Here is a 20,039-nt window from a genome sequence, read left to right on the forward strand (position 1 = left end):
TCAATTTTCACCAGCAATGTGTTTATTTACTGCTATAGCTACAGACAGAATTAAACTGTAGCTCCAAAGATATAGTGCTTTCAAAATCAAAATGCAAAAAAGCTTCACAGGTCTATCTGGAGGACTGAATAGTGGCTAACACTTGTTATAAACCCCATTCCTCCTACAGAGGGAGGATGCGCCATGTGAAAAATGGGCTATTTCAGTTCCAAATGTTGGCAGCAATCTGTACCAGTGAGACCCAATTCCAGAGCCAGCAGTACCCAGGTCTTTTCACGCATCACATACTGACAGCTGAATCTGCTTGCGGTATCTTATGCCATACAGTGTTCTTCCTCAATACCTACAATGCCACAAAGACGGATTTTGTCCTTCAAAAACATTTGATCTTTTCTCCGAAAGTGCACTCCGTTCTACTTTCTCTAATTAAAAATAAGTCTCTCTGCAGCAAGAATGTAGAACATTCATTCTACACTTCCCATCGTCCTCTCTCATATTTTTATAGATTTATTTTATGAGTTCTCTCCATTTAATCCACTAAAATCTAAATGCATTCACTGTCCAATGGTCATCAATATCAACAGAGCATTTGATTTACTATTTTTGCTTGAATAGAGAGCTTGTACCTGAAATTCTACATCTCAGTTTAATGATTTGAACATTTCCTTCTGTGGGGTCATATCCCAACATACACTGTTGGAAAAAAAAAATAACAAATTATATTTTCCTTACCTACTTCTTCTACTAAGATAGTGTGGAAAGAAAACGAAGCCTCCGGGACTTCCCTGGTGGTGCAGTGGTTAAGAATCCACCTGCCAATGCAGGGGACACGGGTTCGAGCCCTGGTCCGGGAATATCCCACATGCTGCGGAGCAACTAAGCCCGTGAGCCACAACTACTGAGCCTGTGCTCTAGAGCCCGCAAGCCACAACTACTGAAGCCCGTGTGCCTTGAGCCTGTGCTCCTCAACAAGAGAAGCCACCGCAATGAGATGCCCATGCACCACAACAAAGAGTAGCCCCCACTTACCGCAACTAGAGAAAAGCTCCGGCGCAGTAATGAAGACCCAATGCAGCCAAAAATAAATAAATAAATAAATTTATAATAAAAAAAAAAAAGGAAAACGAACCCTCCAATATCTCCCAGTAGTACATATTTGTTGCATGGTTATATAATGACTTCACAAAGTCTAAAAAGAGGTAGTTCTGCATTTGCACCTCTATTCTGTTTTCTTCCCATGAGAGAAAAGCTTTGTTACACACAGATGGCTACAGTTTAAACATTCCCTCTAGTTTCTTCATGACAGCTAGGATAGTGTTTACTTAAAAGCAGGCCTTTTCTAGTCTGATGCCTGTGTAATTAACATCAGTCCCAGAAAGTTTCAGAAATAAGACTGAGCCTGCAACTTTCCACAGCCTATCTGGCCTTTCCCCAACTTCACCCTCTGACTTTGCTAATTTGCTGACCAAAAAATACCTATAACAAAAAGTAATCAGCCATTAAATAGGTGGGTTCTCCCCACTAGACACTTTCCTGCCTGCTCAATGATTCACAGAGTGAACACTCATTTTTTTTTCCATTAGTCTCAGAAACATGTTCTAATTTGGAAGTGTGTTATCAAAGAACAATTTAAATTACACTATTGCCACTGGAAATGCAACTCAATTATTAAAAAGTAGACCCACAGCAGCAAAAGGATGAAAAGTACTACGAGATACTTTGTTGTAGAGAGGCATCTATGATAAGGCTAATGAAATTTTTGCAGCAACTTGAAAAAAACTGACCTCTGCATCAGAGTCAGTGTTCCAAGGTGAGTAGCAGTAAATACACATTTATTCTGGGTTCTTTTCTTTCCCTTTATAGGCCTGATTTCTTGCAAATTCCCATACTGCAACTTAACATTCCAACTCAAGTGCTTATATCCAATTCATTTCAACCTCAAAAAATTCTTAATTTTAACCCATAATAGCCTATGAAAAGTATAATTTAAAACAATGTCCTGTCTCTTCAGGATTACTGTTTATCACAGAAATTAGTGATGAACTTCAGGAAGAATTTAGTAAGGGTTATGGTAAAGGCAACTCAGATTTGAGTTTGAAATGTTAAAAGTCCAATTAAAATGAGTTCCAACTTCTGACCCTCGAATTTTAAGTTAAAGAAATTTGGTAAAGTCATGTCCACATGTTTTCTTTCAGAATAGTAATGAAACATGAAGTGTCCTAAAACCCCAGACAAGCCCAAGTTTGGATTCTTTGGTCTCAAATTTGGATGCAACAATCCCACCTTTGAGACATCTTAAAGCAAATCTCCCCTTTACTTGGGGTATAATGTTTCCTCTCCTGTAGTGAAAAATCTCCTTGTTTTCATTTGAAAGGCAAAAACAGAAAGCCTAGAGTCACAGTGCTTTTCTAAGATGTTTGAATTAAATTATTTATTAAGTATCCTATAAAAATTCAGTCTGAACATCAGGGGATAGGAAGTATTAACAGAAGCAAAGTATTTACATTTCAACTGAACTTTTGAAAATGTCTCAGAAGGAAGAACAAACATGCATGATGGTAACATAAAATAAGCTGCCTCTCAGGAGTACTCAAACACTTTAAACAAATCTGTATTTATAGTATAATTAGCAATTTGATGAAATGTAGTAAGAATACACCAAAGTATATCAGTGAACATGTCCTCCTCCAAAATCAACAGGCTCTCAGGAAACATCCAGGTTCAACATTGAGTTACTAGGAGCACTGCCTCTCATTGGTAGCATGCAGCAACCGTTTTTATGTGTCTTTTTTTTTTTTTTTAACAATCTGTTAGTCTCCAGGAAGAACTCTGCTCAGTTACAAGTATATGTCAACACACACAACTCATAGTGAGGATGTTCAGCTACCAATTACTGCCGGAAATTTAAATGAGTTCTAAAAATATAGGTTATATTCTGCTCTAAAATACTTAATCTATTTGGCACTTTTTCTGGAACATTTAATGGTCCACCAGTACAATGTGTTAGACTATAAGAACATAGAATTAGACATACTGTTTGCCTAGGGGATTCTCCATTTAAATAGACAAGCAAAATAGATTAAACACTAAGACACCAGGGAATGGAAGAAATAAAGTGGATCACTACCATTAAGAAGGAATATTCATATGACACAAATGAACCTATCTACGAAACAGAAACAGACTCACAGGCATAGAGAACAGACTTGTGGTTGCCGGGAGGCATGGGGGTGGAGGGAGGGATGGATTGGGAGTTTGGGGTTAGCACACACAAACTATTATATATAGAATAGATAAACCACAAGGTCCTACTGTGTAACACAGGGGACTATACTCAATATCCTGTGATAAACCATAATGGAAAAGAATATAAAAAAGAATGTTCATATATATATAACTGAATCACTTTGCTGTACAGCAGAATTAACACAGCATTGTAAATCAACTATATTTCAATTTTTAAAAAGAAGGAATATTTATAAATCAGATACAAAATGCACAGCACAGTAGTAAATGACAGAATATCTCTCAGTAGCAAACTTCAGAGTACTAGAACTTCAAGATGCTTTTTAAAAGGGAACTGTTTTGAAGAGAGAGTCAAGGATTGTCAGACAGATGAAAAAGAAGATGTCCTGGACACCTGTAGTTACAATAAAAAGTTAATTAAAAGGGAAAAAAAAGTAATTCACTTTTAGCTGGGACTAAAGTAACCTTAGAAATCATTTAGTCTAATCCCCACCCCACACCCATTGAAACATCTTCCCTGAAATAGGTCATTTAATCTCTATTTGAGTATTATTAGAAGCATGTTTATTGGATGGATGGATGGATGGACAGATGGATGGACAAGTATTGCTTAAAATAAGCCTCTTAATTTTTGAATTTATTTGTTGAAAATGCTTTTCTTACATTGACTCAAAAATTTCCTCTTCCTAACTTCCTTTGCAGATCCTAGTTTTGCCCTCTATAACAGTTCTGCCCAGTAGAAGAAGTAGGAGAGCCACAAATGTGAGTCACATAAATAATTTTAAGTTTCTATTGGCCACATTTCAAAATAAAGGAACAGGGGATTTTAATTTTAATAACGTACGTATTTGACCAAATATATCCAAAATATTATTACAACATATAATCAACATTAAAATATTGAGATTTTACATTCTTTTTGTAGACTGTCTTCAGAGCCCCATGTGTATTTTGATACTTACACTGCATCTCAGTCTGTAGGAGGCACATTTCATGTGCTCCAGAGCCACATGTGGCCAGTGGCTGCTACACTGGACAGCTTAGTTCTAGACAGTGGTTCACAAATCTGGCTGAACATCAAAATCACAGGAAGATTTTTCAAACTATAGATTCCTAGGATTCACCCCCCAGAAATACAAACTTAGTTAGTTTAGGAAGGCCAGAGAGTATTTTTAACAAGGCAGTCAATTAACCACTGATCATCAGGCTGACATTTGGGCATTACTGCTCTAGAACAACACAAAATAAACCTAAGCCCTCCCGTACAGGACTGTCCTTCAAATATCTAAAATATAGGGTCCTATCTCCAGTGTCTTTTATTCTCCAGGCTAAAAATTCCAAACTCTTTCACCTGTTCCTCATCTGACATGGTTTCCAAACCTTTCAATTCTCCAGTTGCTGTCCTCTGGATACATTCCAGTTTGTTTGCTTGATTTGCAATAGTGGAAAAGTACCACAGCATAGATAACCCAAATCAATCCCACCTGCCTTGGAAATCTTTCTGAGTACGTCCATATGAATATGAGTGTCTCTGCTAAATGGTGAATTCACAATACTTCAAAGTAAAATTTTAACAAGTGTTCACGATGTCCAGGTTCTTCACCATGCTGCTGTTTCCTCTGTGGCACACTTCATCTTGAGATAGAGAAGAGCTCTCTCAGAATAATTCAGAGACTAAGTTAAGCGGAGCTACCCTTTTTCAATGCCTCTCAACCCTCTTACCTTTTCTTATGACTGGAGAAGAACGTAGGTGTTTGGATTTAGTACGAGTTCTTCAGCCGTCTTTAAAGTTACATAAATATAAAATATAATAATGTCACCAAAAACAATTGATTTGTCATGACTAAATGGACTCAATTCAACATTACAAATATTCACTTACTGATGGTTTACTGAGCATATCATGTGTGCCACCACAATAGGCCAGGAGGCCACAAGGAGCAAGGCAGAGTCCCAAGCCTCAAGATCGCAATCTAGTTAGCAAGACAAGTAGATTCATGTGACAAATATTTATGGAGTTCTTACTATACGCTAGGCACTTGGGTGATATATTAGTTAATAAAACATCCAAGAAGCCCTGCTCTTATGGAGCTTACTCTCCAGAGGGAAGAAAGAGAATAAACAATTCAAATGATAAATAAGTGCGTTACATAGCATGTTAGATGGTAAATGTGATGGAAATTAACAGATCAGAATAAAGGGTATCAAGAATACTTGTGGGGTAAAAGACAAGTTGAAATTTTACTCAGTGGTCAGGGTAGGCCTCATTAACAAACTGATATTTGAGAAAATATCTGAAGAAAGTTAGTGGGAAAACATGTAGACATCTGGGAGAGTAGGATTCCAGGCATTACAAACAGCCAGTGCAAAGGCCCTGAGTCAAGAGAGTGCCAGGCCTATTTCAGGAACGGGAAGAAGGCCAGTGGGGTTAAAGCCAACAGCAAGGCAGAGAGCAGCAAATTAGGCCAGAAAGTAATGCGGCGGGGTGGCAGTGTTCATGTAGCTCTTTGTAGGGCATAATAAGAACTTTATTTTTGACTCTGAGTGAAATGAGGAACCGCTGAATGTTTGGGGCAAAGCAGTGACACGATGTGAATTATGTTTTGCAAAGATCACTCCGACAAGTATGTTGAGAACAGACTGCAGGGGAACAAAAGGGTAAACAGGAAGACTGCTTAGGAGGCTATTGCAATAATCCAGGGAAAAGATGACGATGGTGGGCTTCCCTGGTGGCGCTCAGTGGTTGAGAGTCCATCTGCTGATGTAGGGGACACGGGTCCGTGCCCCGTTCCGGGAAGATCCCACGTGCCGCGGAGCGGCTGGGCCCGTGAGCCATGGCCGCTGAGCCTGCGCGTCCGGAGCCTGTGCTCCGCAACGGGAGAGGCCACAACAGTGAGAGGCCCGCATACAGCAAAAAAAACCAAAAAGATGACGATGGTGTGGATCGGGGAAGTAGCAGCAAGGAAAATAAAAGTGGTCAGAGTTTTTATGTTAAAAAGAAAACCCTAGCTATAACACAGCGAGGTGGTTGTTTCAGTAAAGAAAGCTTAGAGAACACAGAAGAAGAAACAACAATTCTACCAAGGAAAGATTAGTATCTTAGGTGAGTCCTGAATAATATGTAAAAGTTCACCAGGAAAAAGAAAGAGGAAAAACAATGCAGAGAAGGAACTGGCACAGAGTTGTCAGTGGCCAGGAAAAGTATATGGCGTGATCCTTTCCCTGGGGAACTTATAGTCTCAACAGAGAGACAAGACAGTAAATCACTTAAGACCAGAGTCCCAGGTGCCACTGGAATGAAAATTGGCAAAGGGACTATAGAGAGAAACAATCATGCCAGCAAGATATTCAAGAAAAGCCAAAGAGGGAAGAGATTTGGGAACATATGTATATGTATAACTGATTCACTTTGTTATAAAGCAGAAACTAACACACCATTGTAAAGCAATTATACCCCAATAAAGATGTTTAAAAAAAAAAAAAGAAAAAGAAAAGCCAAAGATGTAGCAGGAAACGTAGGGAAAGTGACTCTGATTCAGAAAGGACCCAAAGGACCACCCCCAAAGGTTCTGTCAACGTTACCCTGGCCCCTAAACCATCATTCAAGGTTCCCTGGAATCTTATCCTCTACCACCAGCTCCCACCAACAGACCAAGATGGTACCTTGTCAAGGAAAGCCAAGGTGACCCAGACAGAGCCAGGGAGAACAACTGTGTTGTTTTTCAGAACTTCTAACACTTCTCCCCACAATACATGACTCAAAATCTAAGCTAAACCTTTAATACACTTAAAAAGTAATGTGTGTTGGGGTGACTGTAGAGGAACTACGTTCTGAATCTTCTTTTGCTGGTTTTCTCTATGCCCCCCCAACTTCTGAACAGTGGTACAGCAGGGCAGATTTTACCCCTTCCTCTCCAAACTGACCATTTGTTCTCATTTCTCTCTACCTAAAACCGCATGTCCTCTTCTCCCAAGTAAAGCCCAAACAACAAAAATAGAACAGGAGATGCTTCCGGGCCAGTTTCTCCCCCACTCCACTCTACCTTCACCTTCATCCCTGCATCCCATGAAAGTCACCTTAGGTTAGCTCCTCCACAACATCCAGCATTTCTACCAGGGAGCCCCTAAAACAATCCAAGGGAGCTTGATCTGCTGCTAAGCTAATTCCAGATAAAAACAATATTTAACGTGTATTGAATGTTTAGTAAATGCCATACACAGTTTTATTCATATAATCTACACAGCAGCTCTAAGAAGCAGTACTGTCATTATCTCAATTGAAGCAGAGATACGTTAAACAACAAATTCAAGTTCACACTAGTGAACAAAGGAACCAAAATTTGAACCCAAGATACCTAGCTCTGGAGTCCATGTTCCTAATTACTACTGCACATCAATTTGAACTTGGAATTGTCTCCATCGTTTCTTCCCTTTGTCTAGACAGGTAGAGTGTGACCTTCCAAGCACTGGTTTGTTGTCCACATTCTAAATCTTCTCTTTGAAGGGAGAGACACCTGGTTGTCTGGGTTCCCCATCCCTTCCCCAGAATGAAGGCTGTCAGGAGGGTTGCCATCAAGAACAACTCAGCAAATACTTGTCCAAGGGCCCGTGTCCAGTTCCTGGCAGCAGCCCTAATGGGAAAGGGAAGAGCTGTGCTCCACTTTTCTTCCCATCTATTTTCTCCCTAATTCTTCTTAATTATAGTGGTTTATATCTGAGTTTCAACAAATGTGAAGCAGAAGTTACCATAACAAAAATTATCCCCTAAAAAATGAGTTTCCACATGACTGGCATCTGTCTTCAATGTCAATTCTAAACTAAGACTAGCAAAAGATGAAAAGTTTCATAAAATTGATAAAGACAATGTAAGAGGAATGCTCAAATGACACACAAAGGCACTAACTTATGATGATCTTATATAGGTAGATAAATTTTTAACATGAAAAATAAAAATTTGACCAAAATGATAAATACCTCAAAATAAATGATTTCTTATTAAAAGGTTAAGAGATAGTCCTCAGATATTTTTGCAAAAATAAGCAAACAGAAAACCCCAACACTTGATTTTATTTACTTGTTCTTATAACGGACTAATAGTTAAATGATTACCTACATTTTGTCAAATGTAGACTAGGACAAATGATTGTCACAGTTTCTAGCTTCTTTAACATAAAGTCCCAAATTTACTTTTTCACTATTTACAATTAAACTTTGGTTCCTGCTTTACCTCCTGTAATAACTTATGTAGACATCTTCTTTCCTCCATTATACTGTATGTTCTATCCTTATACATAATAGCAGTGCAATAAACATTTGCTAAATTGAGTTAAAGTAAAATCAACAGGAGACATCACACCATAAGGCCTTAATATCTAATACCAAAGTTACCAGTTAGCATACAGACAATAATTATCTGAATTATGGACAGATAATAACAAGAACTCAGAAAAGGATAGGTGTCTGCAAGAATGGGGTCTGGGGGCTTCCCTGGTGGTGCAGTGGTTGAGAATCCGCCTGCCGATGCAGGGGACACGGGTTCGTGCCCCGGTCTGGGAAGATCCCACATGCTGCGGAGTGGCTGGGCCCGTGAGCCATGGCCGCTGAAACTGCGCGTCGGGAGCCTGTGCTCCGCAAAGGGAGAGGCCACAGCAGTGAGAGGCCGGCATAACGCAAAAAAAAAAAAAAAGAATGGGCTCTGTGACCAGCATGAGGTGAATGAGCTAGTGGGAGATGGAATAAAGCCACAGAAAGGCCCTTCACTTCAGTTATTATCCAGGGTGCGCTTTGGCCATGACGTTTGAGATCATTCACCAGTCAGAGCCTGTCAAGACTGCTCCAGCTTCTCCCAAATCAAACCTAGTTGGCATCCTACAGATACCCCTGTCCCGTCGCGGAGCACAGGCTCCGGATGTGCAGGCCGAGCGGCCATGGCTCACGGGCCCAGCCGCTCCGCGGCGTGTGGGATCTTCCCGGACCAGGGAACGAACCCGTGTCCCCTGCATCGGCAGGCGGACTCTCAACCACTGCGCCACCAGGGAAGCCCACCCCTGGCACTTTTGATAGAGAACTCTAGTAATTCTTGCCCCTGTCCATAGTTCTGACTACCATACTTACTGGGTGCCAAACACCATGCTAAGTGCTATCCATTCCAGTTCCAAAATATGCATGCTTTCTAATTTTCCCCCTCAACCTCTGGATGAAACTTTTGGGGGAAGAAGGGGTGCATTTTTGAAAAATAAGCACAATTGAAAAAACCCACAACTTGATTTTACTCTGTTTGTCCTCAGAATGATGGAGAGAATCCCTTAAAGACTCATCATTTAGTATGAAGACTCTGAATTTACACTTAAAAAACTTTTAAGTCCCAAATGACTAAGATAACTTTAACTGACTAGTTCAAGTTTCTAACCACTGAACAAATTTATTCTCATGGATAGTAGAAGGAGGGCTCAAAAGAAAGTTTAATTCAGTTACAAAATAAATTAACATTAACATTTAACATCTACAGCAGTTTCCTATCGCTGCTGTAGCAAATCACCACAAACTTAATGGCTAAATCAATGCAAATTTATTATCTCGCCGTTCTAGAGGTTCAGAAGTCCAAAATGAATCCCACTGGGCTAAAATCAAGGTGTCTGTGAGGCTGAGATCCTCCTGGAGGTTCTAGGGGAAAATCCATTCCCTCACTTTTTACAGCTTCTAGAAGCTGCCCACATTCCTTGGTTCAAAACCACCTTCCAAGTGCAAAGTCAGCAAGGACCAATCAAGTCTTTCTCATGTTACATTACACTGACACTGACTCTTCTACCTCCCTCCTCCATATTTAAAGGAGTGCCATGGCCATGGCCCTGGGTACATGGCCCTGTGGGCACCCCCCGAGTGATTCCATAAAGTCCACTCAAATAATCTCCATATTTTAAAGTCCACTGATTAGCAACCTTAATTCCTTCAGCAACTTTAATCCCCCCTTACCCCGTAACATAACATATTTACAGGTTCTTAGGATTTAGTATGTGGACAGTTGGAGGACCATTATCCAGCCTACCATAATCTGTCCTTCAGCAAGACTTATAACCATCCCACAGGCAAAACACATTTACTCTATCCCAAAGTCCCCCAAAGTCTCAACCCATTAGAATATCAACCCAAAGTTTAAAATCTGGTCTAAATCTTATCAATTCAAAAGCCCTAAATCTCATCATCTAAATCAGGTATAAATGAGACTTTGGGGGCTTCCCTGGTGGCGCAGTGGTTGAGAGCCCGCCTGCTGATGCAGGGGACACAGGTTCGTGCCCCGGTTCGGGAAGATCCCGCATGCCGCGGAGCGGCTGGGCCCGTGAGCCATGGCTGCTGAGCCTGCGCGTACAGAGCCTGTGCTCCGCAACGGGAGAGGCCACAACAGTGAAAGGCCCGCGTATCACAAAAAAAAAAAAAGAGACTTTGGGTATTATCCATCCTGGGACACAATTTCTCTCATCTGTAAACCTGTAAAACTCAAGAAACAAGTTAACTGCTCTCCAAATAAAATGGTGGGATAGAAATAGAATAACAGTTATAGACATCCACATTCAAAAAGGGAGAAAATGGAAGTTAAAAAAATTAGACACCAGATCCATGCAATTTTGAAATCCAGCCATGTAAACTGCATTTGGTTTTAAGATCTGCGAATAATCCTCTGTGATTCTTGGCTCCACCCTCTAGGCTCTAAGCTCTGTCTTCTGGGCTCTCAGTTCTGCCCATGAAAGGTGGCACATGTTTGCAGCTGAGTAATTTAACCAGCCTATTTCTTGCTTGTAGAATTTGGGGGACCCAACAACCTTCCTTCATTACATCTTCTCACTTGCCCTTTCAGGTTAAGCCAGGAGTGTTATTGCTGGTATGGTTTTCTCAAGAACCTTGTGGGTCTCCCACATGCGTCGTAGAGATTTACTCCATTAAACAACAGGCTCCTTCACAAATACTTCCTGGATAAATCCATCTCTATTACAGGTTTCCACTGAGTTGTCTGAGGGAATACATGAGTCACACGTTCAATTTCTTCAAAGTGCCCTCTATGTGACTGAATACTCTGACCTTACTTCTAAGGCACTAGCAAAAGGTTTTTAGACCACACTATTGGCTTTCTCTCCTGAGTAGGCTTTCCTGCCAGTGAATCTCCTAATTTTAGCATATTTTGCAATCTGGATATGTTAAGAATTTCTCAAATACCAAGTTCTGGTTCCTTTCTTGCCTGACAGTTCTTCTCTCAATCTATCTCTCTCCTTTCACATTTTACTATAAGCAGCAAGAAAAAGCCAGGCTGCACCTTTAAAACTTTGCATATATATCACCTCAGCTACATATATAAACTCATGTTTACAAGTCTTGCTTTCTACATAACTGCAGGGCAGAATTCAGCTAAGCTTTCTGCCACTATATAACAAGGATATCCTTTCCTCTAGTTTCCAATAACATGTTCCTGATTTCTATCTGAGCCCTCACTAGCATTGCCTTTAATGTCCATATTTCTACAAATAGTCTGTTCATGACAGTGTAGGTATCCTCAAAGGTGATTTGGGTTTTGTTTACCATGTTCCATCTTCTTCTGAATCTTCACTAGTAGAATTGCCAATGTCCATATTTCTACTAACAGTCTATTCAAGGCAATCTAGCCTTTTTTATCATGTCCCTCAAAATTCTTCCAGCTTATGCCTATTGCCCAATTTCAAAGCCACTTCCACAGTTTTAGGTATTTCTTACAGCATCCCCACTTCCATGAATCAAAATCTGTATTAGTTTCCTATTGCTGCTGTAACAAATCACCACACACATAACTGGCTTAAATCAACACAAATTTATTATCTCACATCTCTGGAGGTCAGAAGTTCAAATTGTACCTCACTGGGCTAAAATCCAGGTGTCAGCTATGCTGTGTTCCTTCTGGACACACTAAATGAAAATCTGTTTTCTGGCTTTTCTAAATTCTGGAGATTGCCCACATGCTTTGGCCGTGGCCCACTTTTATCTTCAAAGCCAGCAATGAATGGCAGGTCTAGTCATTCTTCTTTGCATCACTCTGAGGCTGACTCTTCTACCTCCCTCTTCCAGATTTAAAGGACCTTTGTGATTACATGAGGCCTACCCAGATCATCCAAGATTTGCAACCTTAATTCCCCCTTGACATGTGACACAACATATTCTCCGTTCCTAGGCTTAGGATGTGAACATCTTTGAGGGACTATTATTCTGCCCACCACAGTATATATTGTATAATGATAAATTTTCAATTCTTCTGTATAAATATGATCTACTGTGTAAACTGGTCCGTGCTTTCTTTGTTTGCTTCATTTCATATCATAACACTTACATTTCCACTACTCTGGATTTCTTCCATTTTCTCAAGTGCACCATGCTCATTTCAGGTCAGGATCTTTGCTCATGCTATTTCCTTTGCCTGTGTTACTCTTCCTTTCTGAATCCCCACAGCGCCTCTTCCCCAGACTACTCTTATGTATCCTTTGGCTATCAGCTTAAATGACTCTCCTTCAAAGGCAGTTTCCTTGATCCTGTGACTCCCTAAACAAGAATGTAGATTCCCATTACATCCTTAGCTTCTCTTCATATCGTTTATCTTAACAGTGATGAAATTATTATCTGTGTAATTGTTTGTTTAATGACTATTTTTAAGGCACTATGAAAGTAAAGTTCTAATTTCATTTGTTATAGGCCTAACACCTAGCAGAATAGGTGCACAAAAAAATTCTTCATAACATCAATTTTATAATTTAGGGTACTGAAGCTCATAGAAATTAAGTAACTTCACCATAGAAACACAACTAATGAAATTCCACTTGGGTCTAACTGGTTTCAAAGCCCATCTCTTCTAAGCCCACAGTCATTGTGTTATTCTATTCTAATGAGGCATCAAAATGACCATTGTCTCTAAGTCCACAGAGACTCTCTGATCTTCATACTGAAGAAAAGTACTCACTGCCACCTCACTTTCCTTAATGCAGTTACCGTTGCCTAGTCAAGCCAATGACTCACCACCAAATGCCCAATTTCATTCCTGTTTTCAAATACTGGCATAAGGTAGACTTGTGAACATTTTTTTTCCTTTAACATCTTAAAGTTCTTTAAAAATAATCACTAAATATTTATTTCCCAATGACCAACTCGGGGAAAAAAAATGCTTTGATTTTATCTACTTCTCTCGTGGGGATTAGTGACATTATAAAATCTGTGAACACCTTAGAAGAAACTTTATTAAACCAACAGAGGAAACTATCTAGTTTGGGAACCTGGCCAGACAAAATGTTAAAACCAAAGATCTAAAAATCATGTTAGAAAGTCCTAGAACTATGCTTCTGTATTCTCTCATTCTTGGTGTCTCATGTATAAACAGGAAAGATTATTATAATCATTATCTGGAAGAATATTCCCTAGACTTTAAACAAGGTTGGTAGAATTCTATTTATAATTGCAGTAGCCCTTAACATTTCAGAATTCTTTACCACCTTTCATAGGTCTTTTGACTGTCAGAACCTGGTCCTCTATTTTTTAAAACCATAAGTGTATTGTTGTGTCTATCAGTCAGACTGTAGCTAGAAATACATGGAAGATCTTGATATAGATTCCAAATTGTTGCCTGGTCACTTTTTTCTTTTGAAAAGTATAATTGGCACAGATCAAAAGATGATCTAATTTAGCATCTTATTACTTCAATTCCCAAAGCAACTGTAAACCAAATTTCAACAACAACAAAACAATTTTAGTGATGCTATATATGACAAAAATCAGGTATGACTTTGAAATACATTTCTACTTCCTTTTATTATACATATGTAATGAATATAATAGTTATTAAGTAATAGTAGATTCTTAGTGCACAATAATTTACAAAAACTATTTAGTTTCTAAAAGTACTGAATTATAAGCATATTAAAAAAACAATAAAGAGAAGAATGAACTAGCTAAATGGAGAAGCAATATTAAATGAGCAAAAATCATTGGGAAATTGTATGTTGAGATTTCTTTAATTTAAAGATAAGAGACAAAAGAAGATAGATTTGATGGTTCAAAAAGCTCTTCCATCTATTTGGAACATATCTGATAGCACAAAGTAACATATCTGATAGATTTATGTGAAATCTGAGAGCACCTCACAGGTTTGTAATGTGTTACTATTCCTGCTATGCCATTTTGAAGACTATACAAAAATATCCGCCGCACCCTCAATTCACTATAAAGCGAATCCATAAAATCTTCAGAGGCTGAAAGCTTTTGTCTCTCTAAAATCCATGTAATCCCAGCAAAGCCCAGAACTGACTTCTTAAAAACAGTTTCCACATTCTAATAGCAGAGAAAAGACCTTTCCAAGGTAATGCAAAACTATCAAGCAGGGCCAAAGGTCTACCTATTGTCAATTTTATCATCTAAATCTGAGAATCAGAGAAATCATTAGAGCATAATAAACACATCAGTAATACATGCCTACTGAGAACACAGCAGGTAGCAAATACTTGCTGATTGATTGGCTATATGAAATAAGGTGCATAATTTGGCATGAAATAAAACTTTACACCTCCAAATCTTGTACACTATATTTGTCAGGCATTTACTCTGTCTAAATATTGTGCTTGGTACCAACAAGGAAACAAAACAATTCATCGGTGTGCACTGATACGTAGTAAGTATGGCCAATTCATTCACAACACAATGCCTACCGTGAAGAACTGGCAATTTAAATAAAAATGAATCCTAAACATTTCTTATAAAAATTTAACCAGGAGAAGATATTGGTGCCTTGAGACTATTTCCTAGAAATTGTCTAGCATCAGAACATAAAATGCACAGTCCTGAAGGTTTCTATTTGTGACAGCTCAGACGGTCTTCAGAGAAAGACAAGAAGAGCACCAATATAATTTAAAGGACCTTTGGAAATTTTAAGGGAACTTCAACGCCATTTGTTTATCAGGAGCTATAGCTTCTGTAAAGCTTTCCACTTAATCAAATTGGCAGCTCTGAAATAATTTTGTTTCCAGCTCACAGGGATTGAAAACTCAGAGATTGGAAAAAAAAGGAGAAGAAGAAAAAGAGAAAAACAGAAGCTTAACTCTAATGACACTTTTATTCTGCTCTGTGAATTTTGCTGACGGTCTAAGTCTTATTTCCTTTATTAGATTTGGTCATTGTTGTTAAAGGAGTCAATATCCAAATCACACCCCCACTCCCCACCAAAAAAAAGAACTCTAAGTAAATAAAATATTATCACGAATATCCCTCACAATAACAGCATTTAGTGGGCTCACCATAATTAAAACAGAAAATTGCATTTAACTTATTGTAAGAGTAAACTTGCTTTAAATAAATGCAACACGTCAATTTCCTCCTTTTCCAACTGTAAGCTTTGGTGTTACTGTCCATGGTGACACATACTGGCTATACCACGCAACAACACCACTACAGAAACACTCAAGTTTTATTTTATGCCTATTTCTTGGTGGCAAATTTGCTGAAGTGGTTTTATTTTGCATATCCAACTCTTTAGTAATTATGAGTTGCACTTTTTTTGAAGCCACAGCACCGAAATCACAAAAGAAAAACTGGGTGGGGTGGGGAGAAGATACTTTAGTCAGTCCATCAAATATGTTAAACCAAATTCCATTTCTCTTTTGCCTTCATCTGTACTTTACCATATGTGAAACTAGTCTTTCTGTATGTGTTTAGCTACCTTTTAGAAGCTCATGCTACAGCACCTTCCCACAAACCAAGCAGTCTTCAAAAAGGTTGGTAAATCAAAGCTGAAGGATCGATGCATTGGAATTTGCTCTGACTACATAACACACCTAAATATAAATTTAAATGTAGACACTTGTGCATAGCCAAAGTCCACTGACTTCAAAAGAAAAGTTTAAAAATCCTAAGTACGCGATTAATGGTGAGACAAAGTATACTTTTGAATTAACATTTATTTGAAATATTTTCAAAATAATTTTTAAGAGAATATTATTTCCTTTCTCCTATCATTGATGGAGAAGAATCATTATCTTTCAATGAGGAATCCTGTCTCAAATATAGTGTGTTTGTGACATACAGTAGTTAAAACTATTGAAAGATATTAATTTTTCCACAAAGCTACCCACATAAAGAAATTCCTCTGCAACTGGGCACCACTGTACTTGAAACTTTCAGAGATCAGTGTCTTAACTAAGATTAAGCTACCCTATTCCCTACCTAAATCAATTTCACCCAAATGAGGCGTTTGTTTTATAATTCATTGTTACTCAGACTCCAAAATCAACCATCTGCCATCGGAGTTTCTGTACAGTAATTAAGGGACTATCCATTAGAACTGGCAAGAGTACAAAGTAAGAAAGAGGAGGGGGCGGGGGAAGAGAGAAACCAAGCCACTTAAAAAGAGATGGAAGGTGTGTGTATTTCACACTGACCCCTCCACATCTCAGCTCAGATGTCATCCATGAGGCAAAACAGAAGTTAGGAAGAGGGGTCAGGCCAGCTCCTCCCGGGGTTATCCGAACTGAAACCACACTGGGGACTGAGCACGCGCCTCTTACCTTGAAAAAGAAAGGCTTTCGTCCCATTATGTAGCCCGGGGACCTGGCGCACTCCGGTCGTGGACTCCCCAAGTCCTAACTCCGTTAAGACGTCAATCTGTTGGGAGGGGTCCACACCAAGCCCCCAGACTGGTGGGAGTGGGGGAGGGAGGAGGAAAGAAAGAAAAACCTCCGTCAAAATATAAGTCTCTTCCTCCAAGGCAGCGAAGAACCGCGTCTTAGAGACAATATTGGAAACTGACAAGAGGCGACTCCCTCCGCTGCCTTACCTGAGATCAGCAATCGAGATTTAAAGAGCAGAGCACCCAGTCCCATTTCCGTGACCTACTTTAAACCCCTCTCGGTGCAAAGTTCCCCTTGGCCCTCAGACCCTGGACTAGGGGTGTGACCCGCCCTGCTGTCTCCAAGACAAGCACAGAAAAACATCCAAATCCAAACCCACCCCCTACTCCAAGCTTCCCACTCCAGACCTACTTCAGGTGGAGGAAGAGCGAGGCGTCCCCAGGCAGCTCGGACTGCCCAGAGGCGGGGGCCATCCCTTCTCCCGCCCCAGCTCTGAGGCCACTCACCTGCTCCGAGACCGAAGAGCAAACAGAATGTTCTCAGTAAGACCCGAGACTCCATGGTGTGGATCTGCTCAGTCCATCGTCTCCCTCTTTAAAAATAAAAAACGAAGAGGTTCTTGGAATCAAGCGGGAAAGACAGCGTTTGTCTTTCCTGCCGCTGCCTTGGATTTACTGATTAGTAAGAGGAGTACGATTTGGTTGCCTAAGAAAAAAAAGGGAGGACCCCCCAGACGCGTGAAGAACTTAGACCCTCCAACGCGCACATCATTCCCACACGCAGACCCAGGCGGCGGGGCGCGGGCTGGGAGGCGGCCCTGAGGGAGGGGTCGGACTCGCCGGGGGCTGCTCCGCCGGGGAATTAGCTCCGGAGCCGAATCAAAGCAGCCGAAGGCACTCACACCCGGAGGAAGGAAGGCCGCCCCAAGAAAGCCGGGGCTGGGGCGGCCCCGCACCCGCCTGTCTTCACCCCCGCCCGAACCTGTTGTAAAGGCAGAGACAATGGAGAGAGCGCTCGGAGACACGCGGAGGAGAGACGGCTCTTCGGAGAGGGAGGGGCGGGCCGGGAGGCGGGGAGAGAGGAAGAAGGGAGGGAGCCCGAGGGCGAGGCCCCGCGCCCCGTGTCCCTCTCCCGCACGGGCTCCTCGGTCTCCAAGCCCCGTCTAGCGAGCCCCGGAGCCGTTGCAGCCTCCGCCCTCCTTCTTCCTCTCCCGCCGACCCCGGCAACGCCAACCTCCTTCGGGATCGAAAGATTCTATTTCAAGGTGCTAAGTTGATGGGCGGTCTTTGCTCTCACCCCGAGATTTCGGGCGCCTGTCTAGAAAGACTGAGAGAGAAAGGATCACCCAATCGCAGAAGGCGAGGCTAGAAGGAGACGCACTTGCCCGCCCTTTAGGCAAAGGCGGGAAGCCCGCATACAGTCGCGCAACCTCGGGGACTAGAGAGGGGACTCCCTCTCGGGGGGATTGTGGAGGAAGACTGCGAAGGCAAGCTAGACTCCCGTGGTGGGGCTGGAAGTAGAGAGAAACTGACGGAGACGGGTGGCGAGCCTGGGAAGCCCTGGGAGCTCTGCGGGAGAGGTTCCCTAGCCGGGGCGGGGCGCTGGAGAGCTTCCCCAGGGCAGAGTGCGCAGTGGAGAACTTCGCCAGGAACTGCTGGACAGCTCCGGGACCTCGCGCGCCCCCTGCCAAACACAGCGCCCAGACCCGGGCTCTGGTTCTCCAGGACAGCAGGAGGCAAGGCCAACAGAGTCAGCGTGCCTGCCCATCCCGAAAAGAAGATAGATAGATAGATAGATAGATAGATAGATAGATAGATAGATAGATAGATAGATAGATAGATAGAGAGATAGATAGATAGATAGATAGATAGATAGATAGATAGGTAGATAATCGATAGATAATGACACACACGGGCGATGGGGCCGAGGGGCAGAGAAACGAGCAGAAGACGACTACAGAGCCTGGGCAAGAGAGAAGAGCCACCCCATCGTTGACCACACTCATGCAGGCTCTACCCACCCTTCACCATATGCACCGAAACCGTAACAGTGAGGTCATTTGAGATCTAATTCTCAGCAGGCAAAAGTATACTTGAGGTTAACAGCATATAGTATTCTATAGCCCTTAAATTTTGAGGTAAATTTTGAATAATGACATTAAAGTCCCATACTGAAAAAGTAAGTTTCAAAAGCGACTAAATTGTTAATCTGTACAAAGATCAACTGAGTTTCTTAACTTTCCATCCAAACAAGTAGATTCTGAATTCTCCAAAAGGATCCTACCCAGCTAGTTACCAAAATAGCTACTGGGTAGAGTCTGAGGCTCCAGTAGAGCAATATGTACTATGTTATACTATAATGGGATGAGGGGAACATATTTAGCTCTGTCCTTGGAATGTTTAAGGGAAAAAATCAGAATCTGTAAGCTTTTCCAAATTAAGTTTTAATGATCTCTCCTTGTCAGTTTTCCCATTTGATTTTATCTGTAATTTTGTAAACTTTGAGAAATATTCCAGTACATATATGTGATGAAATATTGTTTTATGTAACTTTGTAAATTTGCAAAACTACACAAAATGAAATTAATGTAATTGAATTGAATTAATTCAAAGGAAATTATTCACCATGAAATTAAAAATCTTTCTATAGAAGTACAACCAAAATAATGAATTGTAGTAAGTATCTACAAAAGTTACATTAAAAATTGAAACATAAAATGAGAGGGAAAAGTAAATATACATATGCACACATATTTACATATAGACGTTCTCCTATCCTACTCGCACTCAACCAAATCATAGAATCAGGGGTACTCGCCAATCTCTGACTCTCACCCATGACATGCTGAAAGCTGGGGGTTAGTAAACTTGTCACACGTGCTTATGCTCCCTCCAGAAGAGTGGTATTTTGTATCCAGAATTAATCCAGTTGAACCTGCTACAGTAAATACGTGACCTAATTAAATTTATGGAAACCATTAAAATATGAGTACAGAGAAGAGCTGTTTCCATAAAATGGAAATGCAAAGCTTTAGAAAATCATAATAAAGGTGAATCATTGTATTATTTAGGGCAGAGGTTCTCAACCTTAGAGCTATTGACATTTTAACGTTGGATAGCTCTTTGTTAGGATTGTCCTGTGCCTTGTAGGATGATTAAAAGCATCCCTGGTCTT

General features: G+C 40.7%; 1 protein-coding gene across 1 annotated transcript in view; it reads right to left on the minus strand.

Moving 5' to 3' along the window:
- Positions 1-17,834, minus strand: part of NELL2 (neural EGFL like 2) — a 376,417-nt gene extending 358,583 nt beyond the window's left edge. Inside the window, exons 1-2 of the mRNA XM_060024615.1 lie at positions 17,372-17,834; positions 16,803-16,931 (exon numbers count right to left, since the gene is read on the minus strand). Of these exons, the coding sequence (XP_059880598.1) occupies positions 16,803-16,931; positions 17,372-17,426 (184 nt within the window). The 5' untranslated portion in view covers positions 17,427-17,834. The remainder of the gene's footprint in view (positions 1-16,802; positions 16,932-17,371) is intronic.
- Between the last annotated feature and the right edge of the window lie 2,205 nt (positions 17,835-20,039).

This window comes from Delphinus delphis, chromosome 11 (assembly GCF_949987515.2).
Source record: "Delphinus delphis chromosome 11, mDelDel1.2, whole genome shotgun sequence".
Taxonomy (NCBI): domain Eukaryota; kingdom Metazoa; phylum Chordata; class Mammalia; order Artiodactyla; family Delphinidae; genus Delphinus; species Delphinus delphis.